The sequence below is a fragment of the Vulpes vulpes genome, chromosome 10, assembly GCF_048418805.1.
Source record: "Vulpes vulpes isolate BD-2025 chromosome 10, VulVul3, whole genome shotgun sequence".
Classification (NCBI taxonomy): domain Eukaryota; kingdom Metazoa; phylum Chordata; class Mammalia; order Carnivora; family Canidae; genus Vulpes; species Vulpes vulpes.
Genome location: NC_132789.1, coordinates 64,396,313 through 64,413,616, shown reverse-complemented (window position 1 = coordinate 64,413,616; position 17,304 = coordinate 64,396,313). Strand labels below are relative to the sequence as shown.

The following is a 17,304-nucleotide window of genomic DNA, read 5'->3' as shown; positions in this document are numbered from 1 at the left end:
TGCACTGTGCCATGAAGAATTGGTACAACTTATATATACACAATACGGAGTGAAAGCCATTCAAGGAGAGAGAACAGCAATAGCACAGAAATGTAAAAAACAACAACAACAACAACCACAAAAAAAACAGTATCTGCAAGGATCATCTAATGCTATGCAATAGCTTATCTTGCAAACAGGAAATCTTGTTATCTTGTAAAGAAGGAAAGAATGGAAAATAAGGGAAAAAAAACATTTGTTAGAGGTAAATTATAGCCTCTGATAATTATCTTGGCAATTGATAACAGTAATGTAAATTAAGTCAATGTCAGTGGGAATGGAGAACAAAATATAGATTCAAGAAGTATTCCCAGGTGGGCGGGGGTGGGGTGGGGGTGATTGGATGACAGGCACTGATGGGATGGGTGGGCACTTGATGGGATGAGCACTGGGTGATATTCTATATGTTGGCAAATTGAACACCGATAAAAAATAAATTTATAAAAAAAAAAAAAGGAAATACAATGAACTCAGAGACCCAAACCGAGACCCATAATCAAACTTTCAAAAGCCAAAGTTAGAAACTTGAAAGAAGCCAATGAGAAGCAACTTGTCACATACAATGAATCCTCATAAGACATTAGCAGATTTCTTATGAGAAACTCTGAAGTCCTGAAGGCAGTGAGCTGATATATTCAAAGTGCAGCAAGTTAAAAAAAACAAAACTGGGCAGTCCCAATGGCCCAGCGGTTTGGCACCACCTTCTGGCCTGGGTATGATCCTGGAGACCCAGGATGGAGTCCCATGTCGGGCTCCCTGCATGGAGACTGCTTCTCCCTCTGCCTGTGTCTTTGCCTCTCTCTCTCTGTGTTTATGTCATGAATAAATAAATAATCTTTTAAAAAAAGAAAAAACAAAATGAAAAACACAGTAAACCAAGATTTTTTAAAAAAATTATTAATTTATTCATGAGAGAGATGCAAAGACATAGGCAGAGAGGGAAGCAGGCTCTGTGTGGGTAGCCTGATGCAGAACTTGATCCCAGGACCCCGGGACCACGACGTGAGCCAAAGGCAGATGCTCAATCACTGAACCACTCAGGTGCCCCAAACAAGATTCTTATATTGTCGAAACCGTCCTTCAAAATCAAGAGAAAAATTAAAACAGTCTCAGATCAACAAAAGCTGAGAGAGTTTATTACCTCTAGATCTGCCCTGAAAGAAATGCTAAAGGGAGTCCTGCAGGTTGAAATGAAGAGACTAGATAGCAGTTTGAAGTCATGAAAAAAACCAAAGATCTCAGTAAAGATAAATACATGGGAAATTCTAAAAGCTAGTATTATTGTAATGGCAGTTCGTAACTCTGCTTTTTGTCTCCTACATGATTTAAGGAGACTAATACATAAAAATAATTATTAGTTTAAAAGCTAGTATTATTGTAACTTTGGCTTATAACTCCATATTTAATTTCCTACATAATTTAAGATACTGATGCATTTAAAGGAATTATTGGTTTATGTTTATAAAGAGGTAATTTTGTGATATCAACAACTGAAAGAGGTAGAGATGGAGCTGTAAAAAAGCGTTTTGGGATACTATTGAAGTTAGAGGGTATAAATTCAAACTGGAGTGTTATAACTCCAGTGGGATTGAGGAGTTATTGTTTAATAACTATATAGTTTCAGTTTTACAGGATGAAGAAATATCTGGATATGGATTACATGGTGGTTATGGTTAACACAACTTTATGAATGTATTTAATACCATTGAATGTACACTTAAAAATTAAGACGGTAAATTTTATGTGTATCTTGCTACAATAAAAAATTGGAAGAAAATTTAAAGAATAATGTGCCACTTGAGGACTGATTATGGAAAGGGTCAGTGTTGGTAGACAAGGAGAGTTATTTATACACTCTTGTGTAAACACACATACACAGACACACAGACATGCACACATTTTTTTCCTTTTTTTAAATTTTTAATTTTTTTATTTTTTCTTTTAAACACCTGCCAACCACCTCCTATTTTATATTCTCTAGAACTCCAGCTATTTTCTTTCTACAGAAGGACAAAGACTCAGAAAGAGTGATTTCTTTGCCATATCATATACATGTTAATGAAGTCTCTTTCTCAAAGAAGTTATACCAAGTCTGGGAAAAATTTAGTCTTTAAATTGACATCTAGAAATGCAGAAAACTTTGAAAATAGTTTTTATTGTTTTTTTTTTTCAATGCAAGGTCACAAACTTTCATAAGATTCCAGAACAATTATTTAACCACTATCTCAGAAATTTCTAGAAACATAGAGAAGGCTTAGTATAAAATGTTAAAGATACTTTTAGTAATTATACAATCACAACCAAAAAATGTTACTAAGACTACTGATTTATGTGAGTTCAAGCTTATTAATATCAAGTATATTTGGCAGTACTTTGAATGTTGGAAAAAATCTCAAAATGTCAGGAGGAATTGGCCAAGATTATAAATATACTACTGTTTTAAAAATGTATATTAATATATCATGCTTACCACTGGACATTTATACAAATTATAGTTATTGCTTAAGAAAACCTTCTGTTCGGATATTCTTTAACTTACAACAGAGGATCTGGAAAGCTTTCTGCTTATTAGAAGACTACTAGCAAATTTACTTACATATTAAAAATGAACTTGAACTTATAAATCTGTAACTTTGTGTTCACAATATAACATTTGATCAGATATACATGTATTTGGCTTTTGATCAGAGAAGAAATCATTATTTTACAATCTAATTTTGAGAATCTAGAATATAAGGCTATCAGGAAGGAGGGCTACAAATAACATTCGTGTTTATTTGGGTGTATATATGCAAAATTTTTCAGGCCATCTATCTGATTTTATTTGATGCATGAAACTAGGATCAGACTTGTCCTAAGACACAAGTCAGTTAGAACTGAACAAGTCCTAGAAATGCTACAAGTCATGACTTGATGTTGTTCTTCCTCCGTTCACTATCCCCTCCCCATCCCAACACTTTTCTCCTCTTCTGCCCAAGTTGCCTCTTACTATCCCCAGTATAGTTCTTTCTAATACTTCCTGATAACTTTTGGAGCATCTTAGAATCCTTAGAGTTTGGAAACTTGGCATGTTATGAATCTCAAATCTCACTTTCTAAACTGTCTTCTCCCGGGCACCTAGGTGGCTCAGTCAATTAAGCATCTGACTTTGGCTCCAGTCATGATATCAGGGTCCTGGGATCAACCCCATATCAGGCTCTGTGCTCAGCAGGGAGTCTGCTTGAGATTTTCTCTTCCTTTCCCTCTGCCTCTCCCCTGGTTTGTGCTCTCTCTGTCAAATAAATAAATAAAATCTTAGAAATAAATAAATAAAAATAAATAAATAAATAAATAAATAAATAAATAAATAAACCATCTCCTCCATCCCCAATGCAAAAGCATGGTGGCTCATAGTTTTGGAGATTGCTGTCATATGCCATATGTACCTCTTTTTATCAAACAAAATGTAACTTTAGTCTTTTCCTTTGTCTATAATTTAGATAGCACTTGTTTATTTTCCAACAATGTACTGGAATATGTAATACTCTTGAAGTTAATTTGAGATTTGAGGTAGGGATCAAACATGAACTCCAGAGCTAAAAGTTGCCCAGCTTGACACATTTGCCTCCTTCTCAAAAATTATTCCTGCTAACTTACTGAATTTTACTTGGGTCTGAGACAAAAACAAATCCAAATTTGACTGTTGTGGTTGGTTTTCTAGATAATTTTATATTAGCTTTTCTCGTTTTCTCTAGATTTAGGGACTCATAAGAGGACTTGTAATATTTAAATTTAAAGATATTTTTCCCTTTTTTACATGTTGGCTTCTAACCAGTATTAAGTAACAGAGAAAATAAACCTTGTTAAGTTAAATCAAGTATATTACTTTATAATTTAAAAGTAAAAAAAAATCACACTAAAATTACACTGTAATTTAAAAGCTGCAAAACAAAAGTGCCACTGTAGGTCACTATGCCATATTAGACTTAATATATCTACTATTGAAATATTTATTTGTTATTACAGACACATTATGGGGAATATATTTATTTGTTATTACAGATATTATATGGGAAATATTTCCCCCTAAAGGAAATTGAGACCTAGGTTTATTAAAACTTCATTAAAACTACTGATCTTTAAAAAGATCACTTTACTCTGTGGATTCAAGGCCCAAAAAATGTTTTATTCATCACTGTTTCTGAGGTTCATCATTATGAGTAATATAAAATAGATGTTTAATGTTGGGAGACAATACTCCAAGGGTCTCCGTTTCTGCATGTCTTGTGACAGCTTTCTTTCCAGACTATGTATTCAAGGATCTTTATATAGCTAACACCCTGGGAAGATAGTGAGTGTTTTACTCTGTGCTAGAGGGCACTATGCTACCCCAGACTCATGGGGTATAAGCCACATTCATTCAACTGATGGAGTTTAGACATGATTCACAGTGGAGGAGGCACTAAAGTTATTTTTTTTTTAATTTTTTAAAATTTATTTATGATAGTCACAGAGAGACACACACAGAGAGAGGCAGAGACACAGGCAGAGGGAGAAGAAGGCTCCACGCACTGGGAGCCCGACATGGGATTCGATCCCGGGTCTCCAGGATCACGCCCTGGGCCAAAGGCAGGCGCTAAACCGCTGTGCTCCCAGGGATCCCCTAAAGTTATTTTTTTTGAAAGATTTTATTTATTTACTCATGAGACACACACACACACACACACACACACACACACACACACACACAGAGGGGCAGAGACACAGGCAGAGGGAGAAGCAGGCTCCATGCAGGGAGCCCGATGTGGGACTTGATCCTAGGATTTCAGGATCATGCCCGGGCCTGAAGGCAGGTGCCAAACTGCTAAGCCACCATGTAGAATATGTGTAGGAAAGAAACCTAGAATCAAAGGGCAATAGGAACTCCTAGAATCCTAAAAGCCAAGAAGAAACTTCTTCAGTAACTTTATGCTGTGGAAAAAGGTATTAGAATTGAGGGAAAAGCAAGGTGAGGATGACCTGGTAAACACGCCACTTTTTGTTAAGACACTATATTAGCTTAACCTCCAAGAGAAACCAGAAATATCATTAGCCCTATTAGGGCTTTATTAAAGCTTGAAAACAAGCCTCAAAAGAATCTCTGCCCATGTGCTATCTGCCTGCAAAATTAAAATTAAATTCTCTTTAGAAAAAGAAAACATCTTGCAGGGTCTTTACATTTTTTCCATATATGTCTGAAACTTAATCAAAGGTTGAATGCTAAAAAAGAGAATTGGTTTCCTCAAAATGCAAGAGATATACAGTCAATGGAAATAAACCTACAAGTGATCCATATGTTGCAATTAACTGAAAAAGTCTTGAAAATATAGGAAATGATAGAAAACTTCAGCATAACCAGAATTTACAATAAATAATCAAGTAAATATTCTAGGTCTAAAAATGCAATAACTAAAATTAAGAATTCAAAATATAGGCTAAAATGATTAGATAGCTTAAGAGAGATGATTAGTAAACTACAAGATAGGTCAGTAGAAAACATTCATATTAAAACAGAGAAGCAAAAAAAGAATAATTCAAAAGAGAGTCTAAGTAACACATATAAAATGGTGAGAAATTCTAAATGTATATTTTGGGAACCATTTTACCTCAAAGAGAGAAATAATAAAACAGACTATATGTGTAAAATAACTGGTCAAGAAATTTCCAAAATTGATGAAAGACATAAATCACAGATTCAAGAAGCCATATGACCTCCTTACTACAAGCAGAGTAAATACAAATAAAATCATAGCAATGATGAAAAACAGAGAAAATGAACCTTAAAAGTAGTATTGGAAAAAAAAATAAAAATAAAATAAAAGTAGTCTTGGGAATGGGAGTGGGAGGATATCTTTAGAGAAGGAAAAAACACGACTTATTACTGACTTTTCAACAGAGTCCATGAAAGTCAGAAGCTAATGAAATAGCATCTTTAAATACCAAAACTTTACCTAGAATTCTATACCTAGAGAAAATATCCTTCAAATTTTAAAGTAAGAGAACAGTTCAACCAATAAAACAACTCACCTGAAGTTAAATAATTACTAAAGAAAATCCTTCAGGGGAAGGAAAATAAAACCAGATGGAAGCATGTTAATCCAAGAAGAAATGAAGCATATAGAAAAACATAACCACAAACTAACAAGCTAATGAAGGAGGGAAGGAGAAAAACAAACAAAAAACCTGATTCATATAAGAGAAGGCAATAAAAAATGAAAAAAGGACTATAGAACACATAGGACAAAGATGGTATTTATAAACCCACTTATATATTAAAATAAAATAATCTGAATATGTTAATGAAAAAAATGTCAGAATAGAATATAAAAATAAACAAAATCCAGTTATATGCTCTTATAAGAGTCACACTTTAAATATAAAACACAGAAATGTTGAATGGGAATGGTTAGAAAAATATATACTACTATAAAATTACCATCAAAAGAAAGCTGTAGTTATGAAAATACTAGGAAGTGGCCACTAAGGCATTTAGTTAAAGAGGGAAACTAGATTTTGATGTCAAGGTTATGCTGGCTTTGAGCATTTAATTGTGAAGTGTTTCCCCTATTTTTGTTTTCTGGAAGAGTTTGATGTGAAATTGATTTTTTTGTTTCTTGGAAGTGTGTCTCAACATATAATCTATTTGGGGAAATGTTCCATGTGTACTTGAAAGGAGTGTTAAGTATGTTGCTATTAAGGTCTCAGTTACTTCAGGCTTATTTATTGTTTTTTTTTTTTTTTTTAAATTGGGCAACCCAGGTGGCTCAGTGGTTTAGTGCTGCCTTCAGCCCAGGGCCTGATCCTGGGGACCTGGGATCGAGTCCCACATCAGGTTCCCTGCATGGAGCCTGCTTCTCCCTCCGCCTGTGTCTGCCTCTCTCTCTCTCTCTCTGTGTCTCTCATGAATAAATAAAATATTTTTTTTAAAAAATCTCCTTAGTCCTTAGTGATTTTGAGGGGAGGGATTCTATCAGTTATTGTCAGAAAAATAATAGTATCTCCTACTATGATTGTGGGTTTTTTTAAATGAGCTTTAGTTCTGTCAAATTTTGCCTTGTACTTTGAATCTACATTATTAGGACGTACATATTTTGTATAGTTAAGACATTATATCATTGACCCTTTCATCATAATAAGATTTCCTTTAACTTTAATTATTCTCAGATGACATGATTGTATATACAGAATACAAAAGACTTTAAAGATAACCTACTAAAACTAATAAACTTTCAACAAAGTGGCTGAATATGAGGTCAATATACAAAAATAAATACATTATCAGAAAATATCAATTACCTAGAAATAAATCTAACCAAAAATGTACAAGACCACCACAAAGAAAACTACAGAGCATTGTGGACAGAAATTTTAAATGGTTTACACAAATGGTAGGACAGTCTATGTTCATGGATTTAAAAAATTCATAGTCTAATAATTCATTCATTCATTCAATGTTCATTTGATCCAAGGGAACATAACCCTTTCCTCATACTATACACAAAAATTAATTCCAGATGCATCTGGACTTAAATGCTGAAAGTTAATAAAGTTTCTAGAATATCTTAATAATCTAAGAGTAAGCAAAGATTTCTTACAGGTCACAAAAATTAAAATTTTTGTTTTTAATTTGTGTTAGAAACATTCTGTTCATTAAAATTAATGAGAAAGACAGTGGAAAGGTAAACTCCAGAGGTTAAGCAGGATATTTTCAAGGGAAAACAGAGTGGTATTCAGAATATATAAAGAACTTCTACAAGTCAATATGAAAAAAAATACACAACTCAATGGAAAAATATGCAAACACTTGATCATGTCATAAAACTGACTAAATGGCCAGGAGGCACACTAAAAGGTATTCAACATTATTAATTATGACAGAAATGCAAATTAAAACAATAAGATACCACTACAAACTTACTGGAATAAAAGAAAAAGACATGAAAATACAAAGTCCTGGTGAAGATTAAGCTTCTCTGAAATCCTCATATTTTGCTGATAGGACTGATATAATTAATTTAGAATAACATTATGCACTATCTACTAAACCTAGATAAGAGTTAAGGCTCAGAAATCCTATTCCTAAAAGAAGGTGAATATGCACGTCAAAAGACATGCCCAAGAATGTTCATAGTGTTTAAGCATAATAGGTAATACTAGAAATAACAACAACTATCTTCCAATAGTAGAATATACTTTTAAAAGGTGGTATATTGTAAATAATAGATAAAAAGTGGTATTTTCAAAAGAGTGGTATATATACAATGACATTCAACAACATAGATAAACCTCACAGACATACTATTAGGTGAAAGAAGAGTACATACTACATTATTCCACTTTTAGGAAGTTCAAATATGAGGGAAACTAATCTCTAACAATGGAGATATGAATACTACAGATGCATGAGGAAGTCTGGGGGTGTTCATATGTTCTACATCTTCATCTGAATGCTGTTTATGTGTTTGTAACTGTCTGAAGAGGAGAAAGCAAAGAGAGGTAAACCAGAATTTGAAAGGCAAATGCTCTATACAATAAAACAGTGCTCAATTTGGTTGAGGCCTATGGAACCCACAGAAAACTAGTGGTATAGATGACTGTATAATGTGCTACCTTACTATGGAATTCCTAAATAACAATTTAAAGAGGGTGGTCTCATTTTTCTAGGCAACAAAAAACTATAAAATAAAGTTAAGCAGAGCATAAATAGGCTCAGAGTTATATTTAATGAAGGATAACTGATAAAACATTATATAAATCTAGTCAGAGAGCACCCAGAAACTCTTGTAAATATTCCATGACCACGTTTACACACTATACACACTATAGAGTAGATAAGATATTAAGAAATTAGAAGTATACTTTTTCAAGTGTAACATAGCATTAAGAGGATAAAAATCTTAGAAATGGATTTAGATCCAAAATAGTATGCTAAAAAAAATTTAAGACCAGTATTTATATTTTGTAGTTGGTACTTACTTCATCAAATGTAAAATCCTCTAAGTTAATTTCTTCATATTCTTCTTCAGATTCTTCATTCTTAATAGCCTCTAAAGCTGTTGTCAGTTTCTTTCTCAAAAGAAAGCCCTTCCAAACTGCCTAAACAAAAATTTAAAGCATGTTATACAAGGTTATAGATCAAACTACAAACCAGATTCTCTGTGTTATCCTATTAGGAAGATAAAACATCTAAGACCTTAGTTTAATGGCTCAATAATCTGTTTTTTGAACTTTATGTGACACTTAAAACTGTAAGATAAATTAAACAACTGCATATGTCTAAAGTTCTGAATCTCAGGAGACTTTTCTTGTGGTAAGCAGAAAAGAATCTTTAAAACTCCCTCAACTGCACATGTAGGTCAACCAATCAATTATCTGACAATTCCACCAGGACCTGTTCTAAACTAAAAGAAAGAGATACAAAGGAAAACCAATTTTTCTAATTTTCAAATAATTATGTATAAAATAAACTAACACATTTAGGAAAATTTCAACGTATACAAATGGCCGTATTAGAGAAGTACTATCCTGGCCCATAACTATTAACTAATTTCATTTTAAAATAAACTAAGTACATAAAATAGAATTAAAATCATTCAAATTCCTCAGTAATGTTGGAGTAGAGAAAGCTTTCCTAACCATTACTCCAAGAACACAGCAGCTTTTAGAGACTAAGAGCTAGTGAGTGAGCTCCAGGATACAATAAGTATAAAAAAATAAGTATGTATAAGACTGTATATAAATATATAATAAACATATAAATTATAGAAACTTATATATATTTAAATATATATATGTGGCTGCTAATATTTAAAAGGTAAAAGTATAACTTATGAAATTACATTTAAAAATTATTAAGTATAGAGGCAGAAAATAGGATAGAAGATTCAGCAACAGAGGCCAGAATTCTCTGAATATACTTTTCTTAGATTTTACTTTGGAATTGTGCAAACCTGTGCAAATGCTTAAGATAATTATAAAACAAACAAATATGAAATAAAAAGGAATTCCTGAAGAAATGAAAAAATATGTTTTCATGCTATGGGCATACGCACACACAGAAGTTATTTAAAGTGACTTTAAAATAGATTTGTTTGACTATATTCTTAGTGAAATATACTCAAAAGACAAATTTAATTACAAAAGATAACTTAAATGTTTTCATAATCATATTGTTAGTAACAATAATATTGGTATTGCTATTACAGAAAACATATATCTTGAGAAGTGGAATATATAGACAATAGCCAGACTATATATGACAATAGAAGTCACTCACAACCTCATAAGCAACCAGCTTAGAAAGCTAAACCACAACCTCAGCAGCAATTAGCCAAAAATGATCAAGACTTGGTCAATCCATGACTGTCTGCCTCCCTTTTTTTGTCCCTACTTCTAACTCAGGACCAACCAGAGATCACCAAATATGCTTCCCAACCAATCACAGAATATGCCCGACTTCTAGCTGTCCACTTTCTATCTTCCCCATTCCAAAACCTTCAGTTAGACCATACCTGGAGACCTTTCTCTCTCTCTCTCTCTCTCTCTCTCTCTCTCTTTCTCCACTCTAAAGATTTCCTATTCCCTTTCCTGCCATTGAGCCTATGCTAAAGGCAAGTGATGGTAGCTGACTTCCTTGCTACAGTACTCTCTGAATAAATAGCATAGCTTGTGTTGTTTTCTCATTTGTATGATTTTTGTTAATTTCCACTATGTATGTGCACGTGTACACACACACACACACACACACACACATACACACAAGGGGAAGTGAAAAGGGGAAGAAAAAAAAAAAGAACAATTATATTAATGTCATTCATTGGAACCAAAACTTTCCATAGAAGAAAAGAAATACAAATATAAAATCAAGTAAGTAAAAATCCTGAAGTCCTAAATTTAATTTTATAATATCAGTATGAACCTATGATACATTTTTTCTTTAAGATATGTATTTGTAAACTCACTACAATGAAAAGTTTCTAAAAACAATGACCATACCAGTAGCAACAACACTCCTAATACCCCCAATGCATACCTAAAATCCAGACTGGTCTCTAAGTATTATTCCCACTAAAGGAATCAAAGATCTTTGGAGCAATGACTGAGTCCAGGCCTGGGGCAAAATGTATACAAAATGAACCCAAAACATCAAACCACATTGAAAAGCAAGGGAAATTTTAAAAAACACTGAATTGTGTCACAAAAGCCTAACTGAAGCTATCTTGGCCAAATTAAGGGACAATTTGAGCACCAATAAGAATAAGACTGCAATGGAATTAAATATATCATATATTTTTAAAGTTTATGTGTACATTACGATAGAACGTATCATGGTGACCTCTGAAGGATGCTAAGAAACCTCATTAATCTAAAAACTGGTAAAAAAAAAAAAAAGTCATCTAGAAATTAATCTGCCTTTCCAGGATAAACTGTACCTCAAGGTAACTAAATAGTCAACTAAACAATGTTTCTCTTTACTGACATATTTTATTTAATAAATGAAGCAATTATATGTAGAGTACTAATATTTTGCAAACTATTAATACAGGAATTGATCTAGGCAATGATTATCAGTGGTCACTAATATTCCAAAAAGAGAGGCAACTAGATATTATGTACTTCCTCACTGTAATACACACCACCACTTAAGAAATATTCTTGATAAAAAGTCAAATGATGCAAATCATATCAAATTTTAAAACCTACCATCAACTTACAGAAAATAAGGGAGCAAGAAATATGTAAGTGATACAATGGGAATGCATCTGGCAAAATTCAGAAAGTAGAAAACTATAGGACAAAAGACCTGGTTTCCTTAGTAAATAAACTGCAAAGAAAAAAGAGAGGAGGTTGCTATATATTTAAAAGACTTAACATTTAAACTGAAGGCAGAATGACGACCTTACCTATTTTTTGATCAAGAAAAATCTGTAAATGAACATTTGTAAAACAGCAAAGAAATTTGAATATTGATTTGATATTTGGTGATAGTGAAAAATAATTTTCAATTTTTAGTTTGGTAATACTTAAAACAATAGGTCTTACAGAAATTCAGACTGAGATATTTATAAAAGAAAGATATCTGGGATGTGTTTCAAATTATCTAGTTATGAGTGGAAAGAGGTAGGTTGGTTATAGAAGATATCAAGGTGATGTGCAGAACTAGGGAAAAGAAAGTCTAAAGAGAACTCTTTAATTCAGGCCTTCAATGACAAGGATTGGCTCGGTGTGGTTCACAATGGATCCAGCCCCATTCATCAGGGATAGGACTTCTATAAAGCTCTAAAATACAATACACAGTGTGTGTCTTTCTGGTGTGAAACAGATATTTCCCCCCTGAAATCTACCATAGGGCCAGTGATTCAAGTTCCAGCCATCTCTGTCCAGTATATGAGAAATAATGGTAACATATAAAATGTTTGGATTCTTCTTCTAAGCTTATTTCTTTCTGTCAAGGTTTCAACTTTTCCCCAGTAAACTAATCCCCATCTATGATTAATTCATCATTCATTTCTCACAAATTCAAATTAATTTCCTGGGTGGCAATTCTGCTTATATTAGACATATATGACATCTTTTTTTTTTCCTCCAACTATGACCAACTCTCACATCCAGAACATACTATATATTTGTTTCCTGTTAAAATCCTTCACACTTTCCCAGCCATTTTCATTCTATATTCTCTGGTTGTTATGGTAGCCCAGTTGCACTATAACCTCTCATTATTCCAGTAACATGAAATTCTAGGTTCTTTTATATCCACTATCCTACCTAGAATTCCATTCTCTTACATATTTACAATGGACCCTATCTATTTCTCAAGGTATATCCATCCTATGTCCTTTATGTTAGTTGGGGAAAGCTAAGTACCATAACAAAAATATCCAAAGATGTGTAATAACTCAAAAAACAATAGTTTATTTCTTAATCACCTAACAAACACTGAGAGACTGACAAAGATAATGGGGCAGCACTTTAACATAAAGTGTTTGAGGTACCCAGACTTTGCCGACCCTACATTCCAAGAATGCCTCAGGAGCTGTCTTCATTTCAGCCAATGGGAAAGGGAAATGAATATGAAGGAATGTCCGTGGCAGACATGGAAGTGGTGCATGTATCTTTCATTCACATTGTATTGGCTAGAACTCAGAAAAAGGGCCATGCTAAAGCGCAAGGGAAGGTGGGATATCTAGAGTGGCTGTATGGTTGGAAGAGGAGGAGAATGTGAGGTTTGATGAACAGAAAGCAGTCTCTACAACATCCATCGTAAAATTTCCATTTTGCCCCTTTTAAAGCCCAGGTTCTTTCTACTATATCATGCTCTGCTCTCCAGGATGGTTAGGCAGTACTAGAATTCAAATTTTAATATGAATAGTTTAAGAAACTCGGTGATTGTACTCAGCAGAAAAGAAAATAAAACTGAAATGACTTTGATGAATTTAAGTACCATGACGTACAACAAAAGAGACTTGTTCTAAGTAACAGAGAAAGGCTGGATTATGCTTACTTTTGTCACAGATACACAGAAGCTCAACCAAAAACATTCAGCAGAGATGTCAGTCACTGAACTAGATTGTTTCACAAAGCAGTGAACTTCTCCTTACTGAAGAGAATGAAGCAAAAGTTTAATATTCATGTACCATTAATGCTGGAAAAATGTTGCTCATCAACTGATAACAGGAGGGAGTTTGCTCTGCATGATCTACTTATTCCTCATGTAGCAGAGCAATATTTTGAGATAGTAACTGGAGTTTTTTCTTTTCTTCAGTTTCCTTGAATCCATTGTTCTACCTCGACTCCCACCACCATTCAGGCATTAGTAACATCTTTGCCTGTGCATTGCCTTTAGGAGTACAGTTGAGACAAATTAAGTCAACTGAAATACTGAATATACTCATTAGAACCATAGCAAAGATAATTTTGAAAACTATGGGTTTAATAGGGAAAGCCAGCAACTTAATTTTAAGGCTAATCTTCCAGTTGCTTCTGGCAATGCCTTGGAGGCATCCTTGACTTCTCATAATCTCTCCTATCCCACATCCCCCATGAACTGATATTATCAGCTCTACCTTCAAAGTATACCTCAAAATAAACCAACATATATTCTGGAATATGATTTTCTTACCATTTGTACTGCAACACTCTGATCCTTGCCACCATCACCCATTGTCTGCGTTACTATAATAGCTCCTAACTGATTTTTCTGCTTCAACTTCTGCCTTCTTACAGTATAATCACAACATGAACTTGACCATGTGAGTCCACTGTTCAGAGTCCTGTAATATCTTTCTATATCATTCAGGGTAAGAACCAAAGTCATTTTTTAAAGATTTTGTTTATTCATTCATGAGACACACGCACACACACACACACAGAGGGAGAGAGAGAGAGAGAGAGAGAAAGAGAGAGAGAGAGGCAGAGACCCAAGCAGAGGGAGAAGCAGGCTCCATGCAGGGAGCCTGACATGGGACTCAATCCCGGGACTCCAGGATCATGCCTTGGGCCAAAGGCAGGTGCCAACCCGCTGAGCCACCCAGGGATCCCCAAGAACCAAAGTCTTTACCATGACTTATGATTTGTAAGTGTTACCCTTCTCCCCTCCATCACTGTCCAGTCATACTGGCTTCTTGCTGCTCTTGGAACACTGCAGTTTGCTCCTAAATCAGATCTTCTACTGCCTGGAATGTTCTTCCCCCAGATACCCAATGGCTTAATCTCTCACTGCAATGTCACCTTTCCTGGTCTTCCACCTCTATCATATCTGAAATGATAAATTTTCCTTGATACTCCTATCCTGCTTTTCCTGTTTCACATTTCCTTTTAATACTTACCACTATCTAATGTACTTATTTACTAACCATTCATCCCAACAGAATATGAACTAGTAAGATTTTTGTGTCAAGAAGTATTTATTGAATGAATGAATAAAGGGAAACAATTTTTGGTTACTATCTTCCATTTCAGGCACAGTACCATGAATTTCTACAGACCTTATTTTATGTGTTTATTTAGTTTATATTTATATATTTGTTTACTTCTGTCTCTTCCATCAGAATGTAAACTCCAGGAGGGCAGAGAACTTGTATGGTTTGGTTTGTTTATAGTTATAGGTCCTGAGCCCAGAACAGTGCTTGACAAGTAGTAGGTTCTAAAAAATTTTTGACAAATAAATAAATAAAAAGATGAATGTGACACTGAACTTCATTTCAAAATCTGATCTTGGTGAGGCTGAATCAAGTCTATTCACTATCTACTTTCTGAATGTTTAATCTGAATGTGTATTTGAACGACTTTAACAATTATTTTAGTAGATTTTTAAACATGCTTCTAAAAAGACCTGTGGATTGGACCAAATGAGTTACTATGGCTAATCAAATGTTAGCAGATGTGGCAAATGACATATCTGAGCAGAACTTTAAATATGATTGTGTGGGTCAGTCTGGCCCTTGGTCATGAGAACAGTATTTCCAAATTGTAGACACTCATACAGGCAACCTGCGGCCTACATATCACCTGAGTAAGAAATAAATCCAGCAGTTGTAAATCACTAAGACTTGGGGGTTGTCTGTTATACAGAAAAACCCAGTGAAAGATGACAAATACATCTCTCAGGACTATTTCACCACAAGATTACAACTAACCTGAATAAGAATAGCAGCCTTTTTCCTCTGTTCTTGGATAGTCACAGTATTTTCTCTTTTTTCTTTCTTTAAAATAGTGTTATTCTTGATGACGTTAAAATTTGGCTGGGATGCCAGGGGTCCCACTGCAGCAGCAGTATGCAGCCTTGTAGAGAAATGAATAGGTCTGCGCACGATGTAACCACGCCAGTATGACTGGATTACTATAGCCGCCATTCTATTAAGAAAAGAAAACATGTTTGGTACCCATAAAAACACAGTTGTAGATGAGAGGTCCTCATAAACTAGTTTTGTAAACATGAAGTGCATAAAGTATTAATTAATAATAAGAATGTCTTTTACTTAACTATAGGCACATAGGTAAAAATAGTGTGGAAAACCTTCAGATCTGAAGGACAGAAATCGGCCAGTAACTTAGAGAGGGACGTGAGGACAAGAGGGGTTTTGCTTGTTTCTTTTAAGGAAGGAAATAATATCAAGATTTTGTATGATAATGGAGTATGTTGATCAAGTAGAAAGGGGAGAAAAGTGATGATGTTGATAAAAGGGGGCAAGTAGAGGATCCGATGCTGAGTTGGCAAGGGAGGATGTGACCCTGTTCACAGTGGAGACACTAGACTTGGGAGAAGAGGGAGCCCCCCTCCCTTCACTGTAAGAGAAAGGACCCATCAGGTCCACTTCCCTCCCTGCCCATAACAAATACTTATTTTTTTTATTGGAGTTCAATTTGCCAACATATAGTATATCACCCAGTGCTCATCCCGTCAAGTGCCCCCCTCAGTGCCCGTCACCAGTCACCCCAAGCCCCCTGCCCACCTCCCCTTCCACAACCCCTTGTTCATTTCCCAGAGTTAGGTGTCTCTCATCATAACAAATACTTAAGTCATACTCTTACAAGCCCAGTAGTGAAGTCTAATTTCTTCCCAGCCTGTATCTATTTGCCAATTTCAGGGGCTGAATCAACCAATGCTGCATTTTCTCCATATCCCCTTAGGCTGCCCAGCAACAGTAGTAAAATTTGAATAGCAATGTATGCTGATAGTGAGTAGGTTATCGATATGCTTAATCTCTTAATTTTTCCTAATTGGATTATATTTTCCTTTCTCCAGATAGATTATTTAAGGAATATTATCAAGGTACAGAATATAGTCAAAATGCTAATTATTCTGTCTTAATTTCTCTTCAGATTCCAGAGTACAGTTTAAAAGGCATATAATGTTGGCAAATTGAATTTACATAAAAAATAAAAAATAAATAAATAAATTAAAAAGGCATATAAAGATATGGTTCTTGCATATACTCCTTCCCCTGTATTTTTTAAAACAGTTTTCAATAATTTTATAATTGTTGGCAATTAAAATGAAATTTTCTCTTTCCTCATACTAGTAAGTTTAAGGCAAAGTAGCATTGAGTGATAAACTCTGCCAGACATGGCCATAATTTTTTTTTTCTCATAGCAATATACTTATTGGAAATTAGAAAGGACTGATGTAAACATTTTTATTGTTATTTTCCTTTATTGTCATGACTATTGCTATCATCATCGTAATGCTCAAAGCCTATAGATTGAGAGTCTTCAATCTATTTTGCTATGAATAGAAAGTTACAG

The 17,304-nt window shown here is 34.2% G+C and overlaps 1 protein-coding gene across 2 annotated transcripts in view; it reads right to left on the bottom strand.

The window, feature by feature from the left end:
- LRRIQ1 (leucine rich repeats and IQ motif containing 1) overlaps positions 1–17,304 on the bottom strand; it is a 219,139-nt gene that overhangs the window by 120,744 nt on the left and 81,091 nt on the right. For both annotated transcript variants that reach the window (XM_072724514.1, XM_072724515.1), the window contains exons 17-18: positions 15,696–15,912; positions 9,034–9,153 (exon numbers count right to left, since the gene is read on the bottom strand). In XM_072724514.1, the coding sequence (XP_072580615.1) occupies positions 9,034–9,153; positions 15,696–15,912 (337 nt within the window). The remainder of the gene's footprint in view (positions 1–9,033; positions 9,154–15,695; positions 15,913–17,304) is intronic.